The sequence below is a fragment of the Biomphalaria glabrata genome, chromosome 2 (genome assembly GCF_947242115.1).
Source record: "Biomphalaria glabrata chromosome 2, xgBioGlab47.1, whole genome shotgun sequence".
NCBI lineage: Eukaryota > Metazoa > Mollusca > Gastropoda > Planorbidae > Biomphalaria > Biomphalaria glabrata.
The window spans coordinates 31,792,275-31,814,837 of record NC_074712.1 but is presented as its reverse complement, the minus strand read 5'-3'; the positions used below and the strand labels follow the sequence as shown (position 1 = coordinate 31,814,837).

Genomic DNA, 22,563 nt, shown 5'->3' with positions numbered 1-22,563 from the left:
AATTGTCCTAATGCTATTTTTGTTCAAAGCTGAACCCCCCCCCCCCCCAAAAAAAAAAATATTCTAAGTGTATAATCAAATAGATCAATGAGATAAGTATTGATCTTAGAAATGTGAACTAGGTACAAATGTGTTTCTTGTAATGTAACTTCATGTATAAGTGAAATGCTAAATACTTAAAGAGAAATCACAACTGTAGAAACATATGGAAGAGAAAAAAAAAACTTTTCTTCATCATGTTTTATTTGAAGATCTGTTTGTGATACTTTGAAAGGCTACAAAATGTAGAGACTAATGAAATGAAACAAAATGTCTTTGAATTGACCAGTAACAACACAGTTCTCTTCTTGTAGGCCAACAGTAGACTGAGATGAACTTCTGAACCTAGTTTCTCAGGACAAAGTTTTGGAAACTTACTAAACATTTTAAAGTTCATTAAAAAATTGAGACCAGAACCCAGAACATTTACCATGTCCAATAAAAGAAAAACAGAATTAAAAACTTGTTCTGGCTTTTCATTCCTTGCATCTCCATTTGATGAGCATGTGCTGTCACACTGGTAGAATGTTATCTGTCAAAAATGGTCTGCTTATATATTACAAAAAAAACCCCACAACTTTAAGCATCATCTAGCAACTGACCGAGTCTTCTCAAAGTATTAGACTGTTTCAAAGTTATCTTTATACGTAGAACTTGTATGTGTTGACACAAGAAGCCAACATTCATATATACCATGAATAATAGTTGAACAAACTCTGAAGACAAGAAATACTACTAAGTGGTTCAATGTTCATTCTATGCTCCAGAACAACTTGATCCTAATAGTCCAATGTGAGAAATAGTTCTCTACAAGATTCAATGCTTCAATAAACTAGTCTCACAAAAGCAAACATCAATACTTTAATTGAATGCATAATATCAGATTCTAAAATTCTATTATACAAACCAATGAAACTAAAAATCTGTAGGACCAAACTTATGCTTCTATCATAATAACTGTCTGGTGAGGTCTCTAGTCCATGAAACAATCCTCCACCACATCCAAGTGAAATTCAATAGATGTTTTGTACATTTAGACTTTTCAATCCAATAGAACAATAAATTAAAAGAAACAATAAACATGAATATTCAAAGTAAGATAATAATATGTGACTATAATAATCATAGTAAATACAAACAAACAAATATTTTTTAATCATATCTGGAAGTAAGCATAACATTTTTGTTTTATTTTCATTTTGATAACTATATTACAACATGCTGGCCACTAAGGGGAGACAACCTTTTAGTACCAAACTCAAAGTGATTCACACACAGAAAACAGGAAAATTAGTGAAAATAATATTGTCATTATGACAATTTATAAAATACCTAATTATATTAATAATAATGGAGTAAGGGAGAGGTAATGATAGACGAATATTTCAGCCATTAAACATACTAATACATGTTTATGTATAAAAATCACAAATAGTTTATTCAAAAAAAATGAATGACAGTCATAAACAAGAACTCCTACTTCCATAAGAGTCAACTCATAAGCATTAAATAGATCTAGTAGTAGAAAATAAGAGTTAACTCAACAGACAGGAGGGACCTGGTTTTATCACTATAGTAGCATATTTTAGAAAACATCAAAATCATTTCCCAGGGGAGGGGGGAATAACAGCCCATCCGTTTAAAATACAACCAGCAAAATGTTCAAGCACAAGAGGGAAGAAGATGGGCACTAATTAGATGTTCTCAGGGGAAGGAAGAATATACAAAAGTCCTTTGGTTATTAAAATTCTTCATTTAACTACTACTTACACCTGTCAAGGATCTGACATCTGGCTGAACCAGAACCCAGGGCCACAAAGACAAAAAAAAACAACCACATTTTATAGACTTGTATAGTACAGGTAATGTACAAGCTGTTAATCAAATGTACATTCCACAACATGTACTCCCCCACATTAAGACACAGTCACTGAAATGTTTTAGGAGGAACCACATTCGAGACAATTGCACACAGATACACAATTTGTGATAGATATATACAATCAACAAGTCTTTTTCTCCATCAAGTTCATTTTCAAACTTTCACTTTGTGTTTTATTCATCCACCATGTGTCATTCTGTCATTTCATTCTCCCTCATTGTCAGGCTAATTAATGTACTGTGCTAGCCAGCGGAAACCTTCGCCATAACCCTGTCGTTTCAGTACACTACTCATAAATAGTTCCATGGGGCGACCAGGTAGTTCACTTCTGGAAACATTGCCCTAAGAAAAAGAAACAAAAAAGAATTCCTTCTAAAAAAGATCAATTGCTCTTTTAAAACAGCAATAATTTTGAAACGAAAATTTAAAGACTATTTCAATATGTCGTTGGATATTAAATTAATTTTTTTTTGAAGAAAACATTTTAATATTGTGTTACTTTAATTGTTTTCAAAGTCACATTACAATAAATGACAAATTTATTTCCATCCACAATAACTTAAGTGCTGACTATTTCTGTGTAATCAAGATTTTAAAAATATACTAATTAATTCAACTGAGCTGACATTTTTTAAGTACTTTCATAAATTCAGCCAAGGAGGCATGATAATTGATAAAAACATTTTTTGATTTGTTTACCTTTAGTTAGCCAATTTATCAACTGTTGGTCACAAGTAAACAAACCACTAGGCCAATGTTTGTTTACATTTGAAGTGGTTATACAGTTCAAGCCAATATCAATGTCTTATCTTACCATTAGAGTGATCCAAATGAATAGGCCAAACATATACCCTTGTCTTACCTTTCCAGTGGTCAGATTGTGAAGGCCAAACCAATGTCTTATTTCATCTTCACTAGCAGCCCCAGGTATATCAATCTTATTGCCTAGTATCAGAATAGGAGCATTAGCCACTTGTTCATCTGTCAATAAGCTCTGTTCATAAAAATTAAGAAAAAAAAAATTCAGTTCAGACTTAGCAGTGAATGAATGAGACAAATATTTAAGACTTATTCACTTCTATGGATATTGGTTTCCAAGGATGTCATGTGACTAACACAAAAGATCAACCACCTTTTCTATACCCAAATATTATCAGGAAATCATTATTACTATTATGTAGACTTGTAGACGCTCTAAAATTGTGAATTAAAAATGCTGGTCTTCATCAGAACCTTGGTTCAGAACATAGCACTTTACAAACACCCCCCACCCAAGAACTGTTCATAAATAGAAACAATTATACCACAATTGTTACAATAAATTACTCAATCTCAAATAAATGCAAGTGGCTTAAGGAAATGTTAAGTTAAGTTAATTTTTAACATATAGCAGAAGATAAAACTAGAACCCAGTGATAAGGAGAAAAATGAAAGAGAGGTTTTAATGACTGAAAGAGAGGTTTCAATGACTGAGTGAGAGGTTTCAATGACTGAATGAAAGGCTTTCAATGACTCACATCAAGTTCAGCTTTGGCTTCATGAAATCGTCCCCTGTCATGACAATCAATAAGAAATACAATGCCATCCACTGCCGGGAAGTAATCTTTCCAAACTCTTCTAGCTGTTGAGATTAATATCATTATTAATATTAATATCATGAAATTTTAGTTTGTTCAAGCAAAGCAGCATAGCAATATGATTAATTAAAATAAACATAAAAATAAAATTGATTAAGGTTTTGGTGCTGAGTTATATTATTTTTGCATGGCTGTATTAGCTAACTGCAATTTAATTGAAAATAAATTTTCTCACCTTGCCTGTGACCTCCAAGATCAAATGTAGTAAATTTCATGCCTCCCATAGATAACTCTTCTGATGCTGTTAAAAAGAATGTTTTTAAGAATTTGTTTATTTTTAAATGGAAAGCTTTTAAAATTAAAATTGGATTAAAATTACTTTTTTAACAATTAATAGTTTAATTAACAAAAAATAAATAAATTTAAAAATTCAATATTTGTTTAAAATTTTAATTTAGTACCAGTATCCAAAACTTTAAAAAAAATAAAAGCAATTTAATATATATATTTAAAATGTTAAGTACTGGTACTAATAATTACGATAAAATTATTGGACTATCCGTGTCTATATAATATATATATAATGAAAGTGTACAAAATACTGAACATGCTGAGTTAAATCATTTTTTTTTTCACAGTTTTATAGCCTGAACTAAAACTGTTAAAAGACAATTTGAGACTCAGGTCATTTTGTTTACAAAGGTAAATGACTAGGGATGAGCACAAAGTAGAAACTCTAATAGAACAAAAGCGGAGAATGTGTTGAAACTTGTTTGGGGGCAAAGTGACTTACTTGGGTGAAGGGTAGGGACATGCTGAGCCATTCTATCATCTTTTAACCTGTGTAGCAATGTTGTTTTTCCTGCATTATCAAGCCCAAGGAAAACTAATTTACCAGATTTTTTCCACAAACCTAAATAGGAAAAAACACACATGATAAAACAAAACATGCAAGCAATTGAAAAAGAATGCAGTTAAATCCTTTTTTATTTTTTTAAAAAAGAAAACAAAAAGCAGTTTTTCACTCCATGCCTGACTAGCGTTTGTTTTTTAAGAAACTTAATAGGAGCCACAAACTCAAGAAAGCAAGATAATGTATGCCAACTGCAACAGTGGGCAATAGGAAAACAATGCAAATTCTCATGGCCAGGGAACTTTAGTATTCAGGATGTCATCATTCTCCATTAGCATTGCTAACTCCCAATCCAACTTACTAGGATGAAGAGTTGGCACTGGCTGAATTATGTGCCCTTCTTTAAGAACACCCAGAAGTGTTGTTTTCCCAGCATTATCCAAGCCAAGAAGAAGAAGTTTGCCAGCTTTTTGATAAAAACCTTTCATATACAATGTACAATCAATTGTTTTGGTTCTAATAGGTTATGGAGAACATAATTTTGAAAGAATTATTTTTAAAATGTGTAAAAATTAATGTTTTTAAAAATTGTACAGCTCTTTACTGGGATGTAGAGTCTAGAGGCAAAGGTGTATGATTCACATCCTGATCTATAATAATTTCATATCCCTAAGGGTGCAGCCAGGTACTCTCAGCTTTAATAGACACCCTACTTATGTTGAAGAACGTATACATATATATATGCAGTTAGAACCTGTGCCAGGTCCAACACTATTCTGGCTGCAATAACAAGTCACTTGTATCTTACTTTACACCTGAGATATTGAAAAGAAAATATTTTTTAATGTGAAATCTAATAATTTCTTGCTTTTAACTTTCTCAATATGCTATCACTTGTCTGGACCAGTTAGAAAGTGGTAGGGGGGAGACAGAAGTGGGGTATCTGGGTGATGGCTTTTTTAACTCATTGACTGCAGTGTTTTTTTTTCAAAAATAAATGCTACTTTTTTTTTTTTAAAAAGAAAATGTTCCAAACATGGCTAAAACAAAAATGTATCATTTAAGTACCAATGATGCTATAGTAACATATATTTGGTATCAAAGTAAAGGTAAATGAATGGAGAATGTGAAAATGTAAACATCTTTCTATTTAAATATAAGATACAAATTATAATCTAAATAATATGACACTCAGAAAAAAAAAAATGGATGCCCTAATTTAGAACTTTTGAGACCTAAATTTAGATTTTGTTCTTTGCATTACTGTTGAAACAGCATATTTAGACATTTACAGCATTTTCAAAAAGAAATGTGATAAAACAGTCAATAAAAGATGATGAATCATTGATTATATTGCTGTAACTCTGCCTACAGCGAGCCCAAAGAACCTCAACGAAAGTGATAGGTAAAAACAGCAATTTAATAATAGACTAATAGTCGGATAACAATTACACATTCGAATAATAACAACACTTGTTTACATCAGCCATCTTTTGACTTCCACACTTATTTCCTGTCTCTGTCCCGTGTCTCATGGTGCGCAGTCTCACACCTAATGACAACGTGCAATGTAGAGTCATAACACTGCCCCCTCGTTAAAACTGTTTGTCTCGAACAAAGTTTGCCCCGCCATGATAAAGATGAAGCCGATCCACGTGAACAACCTTGAAGCTAGACCGTGGAGTCTTCTGAATTCGGTAGACCACATCGTTGATCCTTTTAACGACACGATATGGACCTTCCCAGTCTCTTTTGAGTTTTGGGGATCTACCTTTTCTTCTCTGGGGGTTATATAGCCATACCAGATCGCCTTCCTGAAACCCCGAAGCATTTGCACGTCTATCGTATCGAGTCTTCATTAGATCGCAGTTATTCTTCATTGTCCCACGAGCCAGAGAATGTGTTTCCTCCAGACGCCGTCTAAGATCGTTGACATACTCAGAAGCAATGACTGGTGTGTCTCTCGGAAGTCCAAATAGCAGATCACTTGGCAACCAAAGTTCCCGGCCGAACAACATCTTTGCAGGGGTATATGAAGTAGAGCAATGGATGGAACTCCTGTAGGACATCAGGAACACTGGAATGTATGCATCCCAGTTGTCTTGTCGATCATCGGTGACCTTCGACAAGTATTGTTCTAAGGTACGATTAAACCGCTCTACCATTCCGTCTGACTGCGGGTGTAGTGCGAGTTTTATTGATGCCAAGCACCCGGCACATTTCCTGAAATACTCTAGATTCAAAGTTCCTGCCCTGATCGGAGTGTAGTTCCATTGAGACACCAAAACGACTAATCCAGTTCTCTACAAGCGTTTCTGCTACCGTTGTTGCTTCTTGGTTCGGTATCGCATACGCCTCCGGCCATTTAGTGAAGTAATCAATAGCTACCAATATGTACTTATTTCCTAGTCTAGTTTCAGGAAATGGCCCTGCCACATCGATTGCAATCCTTTCAAACGGAACTCCAACTATGTATTGTTGCATTCGTCCCCTTGTTTTGCGTGAAGGGCCCTTTGCGGCTGTACAGATGTCACAGCCCCGGCACCATTCCTCTACATCCTCTCTGTATCTGAACCAGTAGAATCTTTGGCGAACCTTATCGAGGGTCTTATTAACGCCCAGATGAGATCCACTGGTACCGTTGTGAATTTCCTGCAGCACCTCAGACACTCTGCTTTTTGGTAATATAAGCTGAAAACGCCTCGATGTGCCGTCGACGGATTCCCAGACCCTTCTTAGGACACCATTAATGATGGTTATTGAGTCCCATTAAGCCCAGTAAGCTTTCGTGGCAGCCCCTTTTTCAGAGATGTGCTGCCACTCGGGCCGTTGTCCATTCTCCTTCCATAGCAGAATAGGAGCCAGATCATTATCTTCCAACTGGTCCTCTCTAATTTTTTCATCTGACCAGGACCCGGTAACATCTACTCCTAGACGACGACACTCAGTTTCTTTTTCTTCTGCCTTCACGCGGTGCCTGCACTGCATTTCGCATGGTCTTCGAGACAATGCATCGGCATTCTGGTGAATCAGTCCCTTCCTGTGTTCAGTCTCAAATTCATAATTCTGCAACCGTTCAACCCATCTCGCCACCTGTCCCTCTGGATTCTTGAAAGATAGTAGCCATTTCAAGGCTGCGTGGTCAGTTCTCAGTTTAAACCTTTGTCCATAGAGATATTTATGAAAATGTTTAATTGAATCAACTACAGCCAACAATTCACGTCTCGTAACACAATAATTCCTTTCAGACTTTGACAACCTTCTACTAAAGTAAGCTACGACCTTTTCGTTTCCATCAATACTCTGCGATAGCACAGCACCGATACCCGTACCGCTTGCGTCCGTATCCAGAATGAATGGTATACCCGCTAGTGGGTATGCTAATATCGGCAACGAAAGGAGAGCCTCTTTTAACTTTTCAAACGCCTCCTGGCATTCTATTGTCCATATAAACCGTTTTTTCTGTTCTGTCAGTTGGTGAAGGACTCCTGCAATCCTAGAGAAGCCTGGAACAAAGCGTCGGTAATAAGTGCAAAGACCCAGAAAACTTTTCAGTTCTTGTACACTTCCAGGGACAGGCCATTGCCTAACCGCTTCACTTTTGTCCAGATCCGTGCTTATACCCTTGCTTGATACAACATTGGTCACACTTCTTGGGGTGGAGCTTCATACCCGCACTTCGAATCCTCTGAAACACTTCTCTCAAATTGTTCAGATGTTCATCAAATGTTCTTCCGAGCACGATAATGTCATCAAGATATACTAGGCAAGTATTCCAGTTAAGACCTTTTAAAACTTGATCCATCAATCTCTCAAAAGTAGCTGGTGCATTGCATAGGCCAAATGGCATCACCTTAAATTGCCACAAGCCACTTCCAGCTGAAAAGGCCGTTTTCTCTTTATCAATGGGATGCATCCCTATCTGCCAATATCCGCTCTTGAGGTCTAGAGTAGAGAATATTCGTGATCCGGCGAGCGTGTCCAATGTGTCATCAATGCGGGGAAGAGGATAACTATCTTTCTGCGTGACATTATTTAATGCCCGGTAATCAACACAAAACCGCAAAGTCCCATCTTTCTTTTTAACCAATACAACCGGTGAACACCACGGGCTGTTGGGTGGCTCGATGACCCCTTGTTGTTTCATGCGTTCGAGCATATCGAGGGCCTCTTGCTGTTTAGCCAACGGTAGACGACGCGGTGGTTGTCGAATGGGTCTGGCACTTCCCGTATCAATACGGTGTTGTACAAGGTTTGTCCTCCCGCAATCATCCTCGTCACAGGGCATAATGTCCATAAATTCCAAAATTAATTTCTCAGCTTTGTTATATTCTTCCATCGAAAGATTTTCTTCCATCTTGGTAAGAATTTTGTGTATCTGTGCGCTCTCCTTTGGTACCGTGTTTGTCAATCCCTCTGCGTCCCGACATTGTGTGATCAGATCCACGGAGTAACAGTCCGCTATGACACTGCCCGCTCGTAACTTATTTTCCTGAGAGTAAAGATTCATGACTCTCACAGGGACCTTTCTATCACCAACACTGACCACCAACGTCTTTCCTACAGCCAGACAATTTTCTGTTCATCTCGCTGTTTCTACGAGTTTTGTACTAATGGTTTTGCAATGTCCTTCAACCTTTCCCCATAATATACATTCCGATTGTGCTGGTATGGTCGTATCTTCTACCAACAAAATTCTTCTTGCTTGACCGTATCCCTTATCCTCCTCAAGTAGTCTGCCAATATCCGCTCTTGAGGTCTAGAGTAGAGAATATTCGTGATCCGGCGAGCGTGTCCAATGTGTCATCAATGCGGGGAAGAGGATAACTATCTTTCTGCGTGACATTATTTAATGCCCGGTAATCAACACAAAACCGCAAAGTCCCATCTTTCTTTTTAACCAATACAACCGGTGAACACCACGGGCTGTTGGGTGGCTCGATGACCCCTTGTTGTTTCATGCGTTCGAGCATATCGAGGGCCTCTTGCTGTTTAGCCAACGGTAGACGACGCGGTGGTTGTCGAATGGGTCTGGCACTTCCCGTATCAATACGGTGTTGTACAAGGTTTGTCCTCCCGCAATCATCCTCGTCACAGGGCATAATGTCCATAAATTCCAAAATTAATTTCTCAGCTTTGTTATATTCTTCCATCGAAAGATTTTCTTCCATCTTGGTAAGAATTTTGTGTATCTGTGCGCTCTCCTTTGGTACCGTGTTTGTCAATCCCTCTGCGTCCCGACATTGTGTGATCAGATCCACGGAGTAACAGTCCGCTATGACACTGCCCGCTCGTAACTTATTTTCCTGAGAGTAAAGATTCATGACTCTCACAGGGACCTTTCTATCACCAACACTGACCACCAACGTCTTTCCTACAGCCAGACAATTTTCTGTTCATCTCGCTGTTTCTACGAGTTTTGTACTAATGGTTTTGCAATGTCCTTCAACCTTTCCCCATAATATACATTCCGATTGTGCTGGTATGGTCGTATCTTCTACCAACAAAATTCTTCTTGCTTGACCGTATCCCTTATCCTCCTCAAGTAGTCTGCCAATATCCGCTCTTGAGGTCTAGAGTAGAGAATATTCGTGATCCGGCGAGCGTGTCCAATGTGTCATCAATGCGGGGAAGAGGATAACTATCTTTCTGCGTGACATTATTTAATGCCCGGTAATCAACACAAAACCGCAAAGTCCCATCTTTCTTTTTAACCAATACAACCGGTGAACACCACGGGCTGTTGGGTGGCTCGATGACCCCTTGTTGTTTCATGCGTTCGAGCATATCGAGGGCCTCTTGCTGTTTAGCCAACGGTAGACGACGCGGTGGTTGTCGAATGGGTCTGGCACTTCCCGTATCAATACGGTGTTGTACAAGGTTTGTCCTCCCGCAATCATCCTCGTCACAGGGCATAATGTCCATAAATTCCAAAATTAATTTCTCAGCTTTGTTATATTCTTCCATCGAAAGATTTTCTTCCATCTTGGTAAGAATTTTGTGTATCTGTGCGCTCTCCTTTGGTACCGTGTTTGTCAATCCCTCTGCGTCCCGACATTGTGTGATCAGATCCACGGAGTAACAGTCCGCTATGACACTGCCCGCTCGTAACTTATTTTCCTGAGAGTAAAGATTCATGACTCTCACAGGGACCTTTCTATCACCAACACTGACCACCAACGTCTTTCCTACAGCCAGACAATTTTCTGTTCATCTCGCTGTTTCTACGAGTTTTGTACTAATGGTTTTGCAATGTCCTTCAACCTTTCCCCATAATATACATTCCGATTGTGCTGGTATGGTCGTATCTTCTACCAACAAAATTCTTCTTGCTTGACCGTATCCCTTATCCTCCTCAAGTAGTGGAATCTCCATGTTAGCATATTGTACAGTGCCATTAGCCATGTTTAAAGACAGCCCCAATGCTTGCATAAAATCCAAGCCGAGGATACACTCGTCAGTCATGTTTGCGATCAGGAACTCATGACAGAATGGTTGGGTTTGAATTTCAAAGTTAAGTTTGACCTGCCCCAACACTGGTATTAGTTCGCCACTGGCTGTTTTCAGTGTATAACTGTTTGCTAATTCTGTTATTTCCTGATCTCCAATATAATCGGGTCTAATTATCGACCGAGATGCCCCGGTGTCCAAAAGAAAAGCGCAACACCCGCGGCCGATCTTTCCTTGTACCTTTTAACTTCTGTTTCTTCCCAACACAGTGACAGAAATAACCATTTTTGGAGCCTCTTTATACCGCGCTGCCTGTCTCTGCTCCGTGAAACCGGCAGACATTAGTTTTCCCGGTTGCCGTTCTGTCTTTCTTGTGATTGGCGTCCATGACCCCGAAGCCCTTTGGTACAATCCCTTTGCATATGACCAGGGGTGTTGCAGTTCCAGCAGCGAAGAAGTGTTCTATTTTGTTCATCTCTAGTCTCGTCCACCACCCTTCTGACCAGCCGTGCAAGATCCTCCTCCTGGGGTCGTCTTTCATCTATAGCCTCCCCTACCAGTCTTCATACCAGCTGTGTAGGATCCTCCTCCCGAGCATCTATCGTCCGGCTGTGCTGCGTGGCCCTCGCTGAATCTCTTGCCACCTCATAGGACAGAGCATAGATAAGGGCTTCGCTTACTTTCCGTTTTCCGCTGATTCGGATGGCTTTTTTAAGTTCTGCATCTCGCACTCCATCTATGAAGGCATCTGTAACAATAACATCCAAAAATTCTGGTGTTGCCAATGGGTAAGCCAGACTGGCAAGACGCTCAATGTCTGCCGCTAATTTCTGTAGTGTCTCTCCATATTTCTGCAGTCGGCTTTTTAATTGTATTCTAAACACTTCCTGTAAGTGCTCGTCGCCGTATCGCAGTTCCATTGTATTGACCATAGCATCGAAGTCCGTCTGGTCCTTCATTGTCTGTAACAATTCGGCTGCCTTGCCTCTGAGTGCCAACACCAGACCAGTTGCTTTCTCTACCTTAGTGTTCCATCTGTTGACTTTGGCCGCCGCTTCAAACTGCATTCGGTACACTGACCAAGAAACAGAGCCGTCAAACACCGGCGGTTTAGTCTTCCCCGTCATTTCAGTCACGGTGGCCCCCGCATCTTGTTTTTTTCTCTAGCTCCGCCTTCATTTCATTTCGTAATACTTGAATTTGCGAATCAACATCCTCTACCATCCGCGACCGGAGCTCAGTTACCTCATCTCTTAATTGTTGTTTGTAATCGTCCATATCCTTTTCAATCCAAACACAACAGATTCTATAGAGCTAAGTTTATTACCTAATTCATTTTTAAGTTCATCCTTCACCAATTTCAGGTCTTCCTTTATTTGCTCTTTCATCGATTTCCAAATCTCCGCCGTATCGGGTTCTATTTCAAATAAATAGGTGTCAGGATCCAGTTCATCATCTATGATGCTTTGCTTCAGACGCTCCATGAGCGCCTCTTTGTTGCCGCTTACCTTCAGCTCTCTGCATCTGAGTTCTCGTCTAAGTTCTATCAATGAAAGCTGACCAAGTGTTTTTGTTGACGCCATCCCGTATCTTTCTCACGTTGGCCTACCAAAACTTATGTTGGGTTATCCGAGAAAAAAATGTTGTAACGGTCGTGTATAAAGACCTTGTTCCCACTTTCGTTGAGAATCCCACTTCTGACACCAATTGCTGTAACTCTGCCTACAGCGAGCCCAAAGAACCTCAACGAAAGTGATAGGTAAAAACAGCAATTTAATAATAGACTAATAGTCAGATAACAATTACACATTCGAATAATAACAACACTTGTTTACATCAGCCATCTTTTGACTTATTTCCTGTCTCTGTCCCGTGTCTCATGGTGCGCAGTCTCACACCTAATGACAACGTGCAATGTAGAGTCATAACAATATTATTATTTTTACCTGGTTTTTTAGTCAGAAAAAAAGTGAAAATTATTGCGCTTTTCATTACTACCAATAACAATAGATACCAGTACTAAATTTATCACCCAAATGCACTCAAATATTATGTACATTTGAATCAATGGGATATAGATCTAGATTTGTCTTCTTTTTATTTGCCTAGAACATCTTTCATTCTAATACTAGACCAGTGCAAGACATAGGCTAGCGAGAGATCAAAGCCTAAATCTCTAACTAGATGAAGGACAATAAAAATCCTAATTCATTTTACCTAAGATTTAGACATCTAATAGATTATTATTACTGTTCCTTTGTGATAAGTTATGGATTTAGAATAGTTTTATATTTTACTTGTATTTAGTAGTAAACCTTTTGGAGTGCAACTTGAACCAGTATAGTGATGGTGATGATTTTTACCAAAAAAACAATACTAAAAAAAGTTGCTAGAAAATATACCAAAGGCCCAGCATGGTGGATGAATAGTGGATTTAGATCTGCCATTTCTGTTGTTTTCATTTATCTTAGGCTTAGATCTATAGGAATCTACAAAGGTGTAAAGAAAAAAGCATAGATCTAGTCAACCTTGATCTACATTCAAGACCTAGCCCTAGTCTAAGCTAAGGCTAAGGCCTAAGCATAAGGCAATACTAGATCTAAATCTAAATATGCTAATAATGTCCAAGTCTGCTTCATCCTATGCTAAATCTTGATCAAGATATTCATTATTACAATTCATAGAAGTATAAATAAAACAATAATAAAGCTTCTTCAGTAGTAAACATTGTGGGTGTGTCTTGGACAAGCATAGCCATGATATTGTAGATTTTTACAGACAAACAATACTAAAAAAAAAAAAAAATGGGAAAAAAATGCCCACGGTGGATGATTATTTGATGTAGATCTACCATTTCCTTTCTTTTTATTTATCATAAGCTTAGATCTAGAGATATATCTAGATCTAGAGTCCAAGTCTAGAGATAAAAGCTTAGCTACATCTAGTCAATCTCGATCTACAGACTACACTCTACACCTAGCCTACTGACAATAATAGATTTAGATCTAAATACTAATAATATAGATATAAATACGCTAAATTTAGACCTACCTGGATCTAATGTATATATCTATATCAAATTCGTCATTATTACTATTTATTTGTGATAAATTTTAGAATAATTATAAAGTTTCTTCAGTAGTAAACATTGTGGGTGTGTCTTGGACTAGCGTAGTCATGGCGACGTTTTTTACATCGTAAAAAAAGAAATAAATAAATGTCTAAATAAAGCAAAAGGCTTCTAATTTCTATGTAAACAAAGGATGAAGAACTCTTTTATAAAGTAAAAATAGTTCCACTGTTGTTAGTTAAAAATTTTAATTTAAAAATGCAACGAAACAAAGGTAGGGTAAGAACATCTATTCGATAGACGTTCCGTGCGTTTAGGGGCAGACAGACCGTCTATGGGATAGACGCTCCGCACTCATTGAGTTAATGTACTTATAAAAAAAAAAGTGAGTGACCTGAATTCAAACTCGAGGGCTAAGGACTCCTCAAGCCAATACGGTAGCCACTGTAACAGGGAGATGCTTATGAAAATAAATTTTATAGTTAATTACAAACTTTTCTTTCTACAAACAATAAAGGGGACTAATTCAACTTATACCACTTAATCAGTCAAGTAAAATTTCTTTCCCCTGTTCAAGATACCAAACAAAATAACTAATTACCAATAGTTAATTAACTAATTGGTTTTAGTTTTTCGTATTGCTTCTTGTGATGTCAGGTAAAAGAAATAATTGTGCAAAATTTCTGCATGAAATAAAGTGTACAAATGTTTTACCAGACAGATTGACAGAGTGAGTTGATATTTAAGCTTTGTAAAAAGGAGGTTGCCCAAGAAAGAACAGAGTAAAATGAATAAGTTAAAATCACACATTGACAGGAAAATAAAGAAGAGATTTTCGGTTGGCAATCCATATGTGATGACAGCCTGTCAGGCTGTATGTTAATGTAAGCAAAATGTTTTATATATCGTATTTAAAATTAAATTAATTTTTAACAACTTAGAGTAATCATAAAGTAATTTTAAGTGAAACTTCAACAAAATGGGATTAAACAAAAGTATTTAAAGAAAGCATCAGTAAGTGTAAGCTAAAACAAACAAAAAATATGACTCTTTAAAAAAAATTTAAGAGCTTTGCATGGTTTAAATATTGTTTACAGGTGTTATTTGCCTAGGCCTGGCAAATAATATGACTTTGCATACAACTTTAAACTTAAAAAAACAATTTAAATCTTGTTTTTTTTTAGAAAAATAAAGCTTACCTAAAAAATTAAGAATGGATGAAAAATAATCCCATAAAAACATTGTTACTTGTGTGACTACAAAATCGATGCCTGAAAAAAAAGATATATTGAAAAAAATAATTTTTATTATTATTATTATAAAAAATAAAAACAAAGAATGATTTAGACCTACAGCCAAAGAGGGGCTCGGCAGGCAAAAAGACAAATAGATTTCAGCAGACAATAACTTTACATGAGTCACAGGTGATTTAAACACAATAGTCATAAATCTAGAGATGGGACTGTAATTCAAAGTGCACTTTTTCCTTAATAATTAATTTTTTAGTCACTATATTTAATGCCAGGTCCTAAACAGAAAGGTAATTTAACCATTTTGAGACAGTGACTTTTTGCACTTTGTTGCAGAGAAGATGAAGCACTTTTTACAAACTGAATCTTCTTTTACAAAAAAATTCATAAAAAAAACAACCACAAAACTACATATTTAATATATATATATTATTGAAGAGAAATGATTGAACAAATACAATCTTATAGAATCAAAGTGAAATATTAACATTTATTAAAATAAGCCAAGCTAATTTGCATAATTTATGCACACAAAAAAAATACAAAATTTTTCAAAACAGAACTGAAAAATTAATGTTTTTTAAAGAAATTTTAGGCCTGAATAAGTCCTAATACTTGTGTTTGAGGATACAAGGCCCATGGAGACCCTTAAATCTTAAGTGACTTAAGACACTTCTGTCTGTCACATTTTGAACCATTTTTTCTAACCCACCCCCCTCCCCAGGTACCATGGAAACAAACACCTATTTTTTGGCCACAGTGACAGCCACCCATTTATGACAGAGGGTTCTTCTTATGAGCGACACATAAAGTATACAGAATAGATATGTGCTGCTGAAGTGATGGTGTAATTGGCTGTATAGTGTTAATTGTATCATAATCATACTGCCAATAAATTAAGATTAGATATTATATCATATATCTAGTAATGTATAGTAGATCTAGATAATTAGTGTTATAATAATAATACATATATAATATATATATATCTAGATTCTAGATTATTCTAGATCTATAATGACTAGATCTATATAATGTTATTTATTAAATATTAGAATCAAGTAATCAATACTAAAATCACTAGATCTAAATTAAATCTAGATAGAATTTTATATCTACTCTACTATAACTATAGTATAGAGATTTTATTTCTTAGCCAGGAGAAACTGGCTCCAGAAACTTGCTTAAAATTTAAATCGATATTTTATAGATCCAGAAAAATAATTTACTCTGTGAGGGTGATTGTAAACTCATTGTGAAATAAAATCTCAATCTCAAAGCTTTTCAGTGAATTTAAATGAACTTGAAGACAGGACTAACTAAGCATGAGTCATAAGTGCATAAGTCACGTAACTCATAAGTCTAACTCTAAGTCTAAACTTCAGACTAAACCAGTCTAAGCCTTGGCAGTTGAGAATTCTAGATTAGAATTTCTAGATCTTAATTGACTTGTCTTAATCCAGATTGACTACATCAATTTGTGTAGAATCTAATTCTTCTAGATTAATATCTATTCTAAAAAAAAGACGCTTGAGAAGGCAATTGAAAATGGAACTCCAAACAGTGAAAAACTGAAACAGTCCAGACGGTAAATTATAAAACTGTTTTATGAGTGATAAATTTTATGTTGCGATCTGGTTCAGTGGTTAGGCTTTAGACTTTAGCCGTCTTTACTTTTATCGTCTAGACTAGACGTAGTCTAGATTAGGTGTAGCTTTATATAAATCTATTGCCACCTTTTATAATTTAAAATATACATGCATATTAAAATTACAACGAAACCAAGTAACTATGGTACACAGTACCGTATAGTTCTCCAACGCAATTCAGCTACGTTGGATTTATACACAATCTCCTTAGACGTGTAAACCTTCGAGATAAAATGGCTGATTGCTGAATGACGTAGTTCCTTTAGCAGTAAGAATTTTTTTCATTAGTTGGTCAAAAATAGCCACGTATGAAAAATACTCTTACGGCGATATTTTAATGATAGTCTATAAGTTCATCTGTAGTCAACTTCCGATTACAGTCTTCTGTACAACACAAATGTGTCCTCTAGATCTAGTTAATAGTCTACTAGCTTAGTTTCACTTTAACCATAACCATAACAAAAAAAACAAAAATGTCTGTTTCACAGGTGAACTGAAAAATTGTTGAAAACTGTAGATCTAATTTTGATGACTGTTAATCGAATATATTCTAGACTAGATCTATCCTATCCTATTTATTATTTATGACTTAGATCTAGATTCTAGATCTACTTAATCATACTTCTTAATGTCAAGTTATGTCTTATAACTTACTAGATAGTATAACTTATAGTAAGTTATAGGTCTTATACTTATACTTGTCATATGTCTATTTGGATTCTCATTGATTATGAGTATCCTCACTCAGTATCGATCAATAATCACACCAATTAATGATCAATGATCAGTCACTGAGTCTGGACCTGATGGTATTCCATCTAGATTACTCAAGGAACTAAGCAATGAGCTAGCCCCAGTGTTCAAAATTGACAAATTACTCTTTCAGGCTTCGCTTAACCAGGGCAGAGTACCAAAGGACTGGAAAGAAGCTAATGTCCCCCCCCCCCCCATTTAAAAAAGGAGAAAAATCTGACCCAGGAAACTACAGACCAGTATCACTTACCAGCATCACATGTAAAATCCTAGATCACATAATATGTAGCAACATCATAAACCACTTAGTCAAACATAATGTCCTCACACCATACCAACATCATGAACATGGCTTTAGAAAATATAGATAATTTGAAACACAACTAATAGGACTAATTGATGATTTTTCAAAAGGTTTTTGATAATAGTGAACAAATAGATGCTATCTTACTAGATTTTTCTAAGGCTTTTGACAAAGTTCACCACCATAGTTTGCTTAAAAAATTAAAATATTTCGGCATTAATGGTCCACTGCATCAGTGGATTAAAGATTTTCTGATAGGGAGAGAACAAACTGTAATAATAAATGGCTCTAAATCAACACCGATAACAGTAAACTCAGGTGTACCTCAAGGAACAGTCTTGGGTCCACTACTATTTTTAATTTACATAAATGATTTACCAAATTGAATTACTTCAGGAACAAAAGTCAGATTATTTGCAGATGATTGCATAATATATAGAACAATAAAAACAACACAAGACACAGATATTTTACAAAGAGAATTAGATGAATTACAGAAATGGGAATCAAATTGGAGCATGTCTTTCCACCCAGAAAAATGTCAGTTGTTAAGAGTAACAAAAAAACTAAAACAAATTAATTCCACTTATCTTATTCATGGCAAACCAGTAACACAGACTAAAAACGCAAAATACCTAGGTGTTATAATAAATGAAAAACTGTCATGGAATCCACATATTGATGAAACTATAGTGCTATTAGAGCTTGGAATGGGTTGCCTGAGCTAGCCAGGAAAACCAGTGACTTGGCAGAGTTTAAGTCATTGGTTAATATGCATGACTAAATGCATGACACGTAGGACGTAATCATCTTCTTTTTTGAAGTAACGTCTGTATTATATAAGATAAGATAAGAGTCAGTTTGAGTTACAGTATATTTATAATGACATATAATAATAATAATATCTATATGAATATCATAACATGATAAAAATTAAATCGGATGGTGAAGCTAAATTGTAAAACATGCATAATCATGATAATCATGTCGATTTCAATTATCATGATTATATATATTATTTATAATTTAAAATCTAAAGGTGCTATTATTACTCATATTAGTATTATTAGATCTAGATTCCAAAAACTTGAGGTCTATAAACAATAATAATACTAGATCTATAATTTATAATAAACTGTATTACTGTATTGGTATTATGATTAGATCTATATAAGATTAGATAATCAGACGATTCAGACTCAAGAATGTCACAGAGTGTCAGAAAAAAAGAATTTAGAATGAGACCTTTTTAAAGTTTTTATGCAGATCTGTCTTTAGATTTAGATCTAGATCTATTTTAATTTTATAATCTAGAATTCTAGACCTATTATGATAATATATAATTTTTTAATTTAGTAAGACTAATAAATAGATCTAGTTCTAAGATTAATCCTAAATTATAATATAATTTTCTGGTAAGTGACGTTTTGGCTCCGCCCTTTTGGCATGAGCCGTTTTGGCGCGAGATATCATTTGACGATAATTTAATAAACACGTAGCTTTTATAACAATGTTTATTTCACTCTACCATAATATTGTATGTATAGTATGAATTCTAACACCGTTCAGCGAATTGTTTTTTTTTTAATTATAAAGGTTTTACTTATTTCATGAATATAGGCCAATAATAAGTCAGATTCCTGAATGGTAATGACATGCTATATGTGAGTTCTGCTAATCGCACTGGATGACATTTTTGGTGTTCATTCCAAAAGATTTTTATTTGACATTTGTGTAATATACGAACTAGCTAAGTGTCACACTTTAATATAACAAAAACCATGTTAACATTTAAAACACTATTACGCTGAATGACGACAATAACTCCACACATAGTAAAGATCAAGACACGGAATGTGGTCAGTACAAACTCTAACGTGAATCCACAAATATAAACAAACACTTTGGGCGACAATAGATAGAAACAAATTCACGACACTAAGATACTTTGAAAAGATATATTTTGAGAAATTGGGTAGGGGTGATTTGGGTGACACATCTCGCATTGACACAAATGAAGACAAGACCAGCACCGAGCACTGGTCGTTGGCGTCATGCGTCTGGCGATCATCTCCTTGGGAATGGTCATTACATGTGACACCTATCCCGCCCCCTCTCTTCTGCTCACATTTCACTCCTTGTATATACTCTTTCCTCCACCCCTCCCCTCTCTCAGGCGTAAAACCAATTCCAGCGACTTAGGCAAATAACCATGGTGTCTATGTATACTTAACTTAAAGTATTTTGACAAACATGGTACATGTATTATATTTTTACTTATTATTAGCAAGTGTTTGGTATGTATGGCTGGAGAAACCTTACAGTCATTAAATAAACAAATGTTAATGTAAACAAATAATTGCATTAATTTTTAGTCTATCAACTTTTCATTTTGTTTTTGATTTTTCTTTTTAATTTTAAAGTATTATCTTAAAAAACTTTTTTGAAAGTAAAAGTGTGCCTCTTAATAAACACACATACACAAGCCAAAATGTTTATTAAAGAAAATGATGTGAAAAACAAACACACATTTACATTTAGTACATGAAAAATATGTCTTAACACAAACACTCATGCAAAACATAGATATGAATAATTCTTTTAAAAGAAATAATACAATAAACGTACATAATGTATTTCGCGACAAAACGTCCTGTCGCCAAAACAGCTCGCGCCGAAACGACGGGGCCAAAACGGCCTGCTTCGATAATTTTCTATCATTAACAATTTAATACAATCTATACCTAGACTTTAAGTCCTTTTTTAGACTCTTATCTAATTGTTATCTATATTTCTATATATACACAATTACAAACATAAAAGTAAAAACTAATTGACTTGCTCTGTCTACAGACTAGGGTAGCAGTAGTGATTTGAAGCTCTAGTCAATTCTTCCAGCTCCTTAGCCAGCCTTTTCCCATTAGCCCTATTATCCTGTCCCATTTTTACACCTTTTTTCTTAGTCATTCATTCATCGTTTTGCTCATTGAGACATTGTCTGGATCCATTAACTCCCTCATTCTTACCATAGCTTTACTTTGTCCTCTCTATTCCTTTGTTTTTTATTCCCCATTACTACACCCTTCATCTCATGCCCTCAGCCATTGTCTTCCATTTACCCCCTTTATCCATATCTCAATAGAAGTAAAACAGAAACAAAGTATCACAGCAAAAGGAAAAAAAAAAAAAGCCTCATTGTTTCCATTTGCTTGGGAATGGCATCTATTTCCATCTTTATTTTTTTTTTATGCAAATATAAATTGATATGCCTTTTATAAATACCACTTGATTTAATACTAAAATTTAATAAAACCTATGGTTAACCTGTTAGTGTTATAATTTACTTGTATGTTGTATTATATAAAGCTATATTGTTGAATTTGATATTAGATTATATTGGTGATTGAAAAGTTATCAATTTTATATTCTATTCTTACAATTTTCATTTTAAAAAAGTGTGCACATAAATAAGAAAAACATTTCTCTTGTATATTCTAGATTTTCCCAAAGTCCCTACCAGTGTCATCTTTTTTTCTGGCTTTTCGTGGAATATCAACAACATCATCTGTGTGCAAAAACAGAAAGTGTGGCGTACCAAAAGTCACTCCTTTCAGAACACATCCACTTACTTATGAGGAAGCCCAGCCACCCAGTAAGATTTATGTGACCAAAGGATGGTTATCATGGAATACAAGTAAGCGTTTCTAAACAATTCTAAACAATTGTTCTGGTATTGATAAAGTTGCCATTTTTGCTTACCAGGGCACTAGTTCATAAAATTTAGTACAAATCTTTCCTGCAATAAACTCATCCTGTTTTTGTTTTAATTGTGCAAACACAACTTAGCTTGAGTGTTTTGAACTTGAGCCCCCTTGATTGGTAGCTAAGGGATTTATGCCATACACTTCAATTTTAAGAGCCTTTTTGTTTATAATAACTTTTGTTATATTGGCAAAAACTAACAAACCTGGATTTGTAGTGCTTTATCTTAAAACTGCCACTGTAAGCTTAAGCAATGGCTTTGATAGTGTAAATGGTATCCCAAATACCAGAAGAGTGAAAGCAAAAAACATGGATGAAAAGAATCCAACAAACTATAACAAACAATTTTTCTATGCAAACACTTTTAACCCATTATGAAAACACTAAGGAAGAATGTACGGTAACTCAAAAATAATAAAGTTAGGATCCCATAAGTAGTCTTGATAATGTCAAATTTATCTTCTATAGGTAACTTGTATGAAGAAAAAAGGCATGCTGAAACAACCTTTGAAGATTTGATCATTAGGAAGTTCATGTTTGGCACCTGGCATGGTATCTTAGCATCAGAAGTAGTAATTAAAAGACGCCATAATATGATTGTGCTTGCATTTTTGGCATCCATGGAACATGCTCTTCAACGACAAGTCTATTTTCTTCAAGGGTACACAGAAGAATTGTTGACTAATTGGTTTAAATGCCCTGTTAAAGTTGAACTATCTGCTGTTAGTTCCAAAAATGATGTCATTTTCAAAAAAATTTAATTGCAGATCAGTATTCATTATTAAAAATCAATGTATTTTATCTATAATACCTTTTATTTTGTTTGCAATTGATGTCCTGTTTTAAACAAAATCCTTTTAAAATCTTAAGTCATTTCAGTGATATAATGCTATTTTTGGAGAATTATAGCCAGATAGACCCTAGCTTTGTGTGGTGCTGTATATGATCCATACATTTAGTGGAGTCTGGTCTTG

The 22,563-nt window shown here is 35.4% G+C and overlaps 2 protein-coding genes across 3 annotated transcripts; one reads left to right on the top strand and one right to left on the bottom strand.

The window, feature by feature from the left end:
* Window positions 1–222: 222 nt before the first annotated feature.
* LOC106060036 (GTP-binding protein SAR1b-like) lies at window positions 223–17,047 on the bottom strand. Of its 2 annotated transcripts, none has more exons than XM_013217772.2 (7): window positions 16,927–17,047; window positions 15,071–15,142; window positions 4,713–4,832; window positions 3,734–3,799; window positions 3,439–3,542; window positions 2,784–2,915; window positions 223–2,263 (listed from the first exon to the last, which is right to left on the bottom strand). In XM_013217772.2, exons 2-7 carry the CDS (start codon window positions 15,111–15,113, stop codon window positions 2,147–2,149), a joined length of 582 nt encoding a protein of 193 aa, XP_013073226.2. In that variant the 5' UTR covers window positions 15,114–15,142; window positions 16,927–17,047; the 3' UTR covers window positions 223–2,146. The 2 variants fall into 2 exon arrangements, with proteins under 2 accessions (XP_013073226.2, XP_013073225.1); XM_013217771.2 differs by lacking the exon at window positions 4,713–4,832 and adding an exon at window positions 4,292–4,411 and having other exon boundaries at window positions 16,927–17,046.
* Window positions 17,048–17,101: 54 nt separating this feature from the next.
* On the top strand, window positions 17,102–22,397 carry LOC106060035 (28S ribosomal protein S24, mitochondrial-like). The gene is made up of 3 exons (XM_013217769.2): window positions 17,102–17,258; window positions 21,326–21,521; window positions 22,058–22,397. Exons 1-3 carry the CDS (start codon window positions 17,244–17,246, stop codon window positions 22,348–22,350), a joined length of 504 nt encoding a protein of 167 aa, XP_013073223.1. The 5' UTR covers window positions 17,102–17,243; the 3' UTR covers window positions 22,351–22,397.
* Window positions 22,398–22,563: the final 166 nt, after the last annotated feature.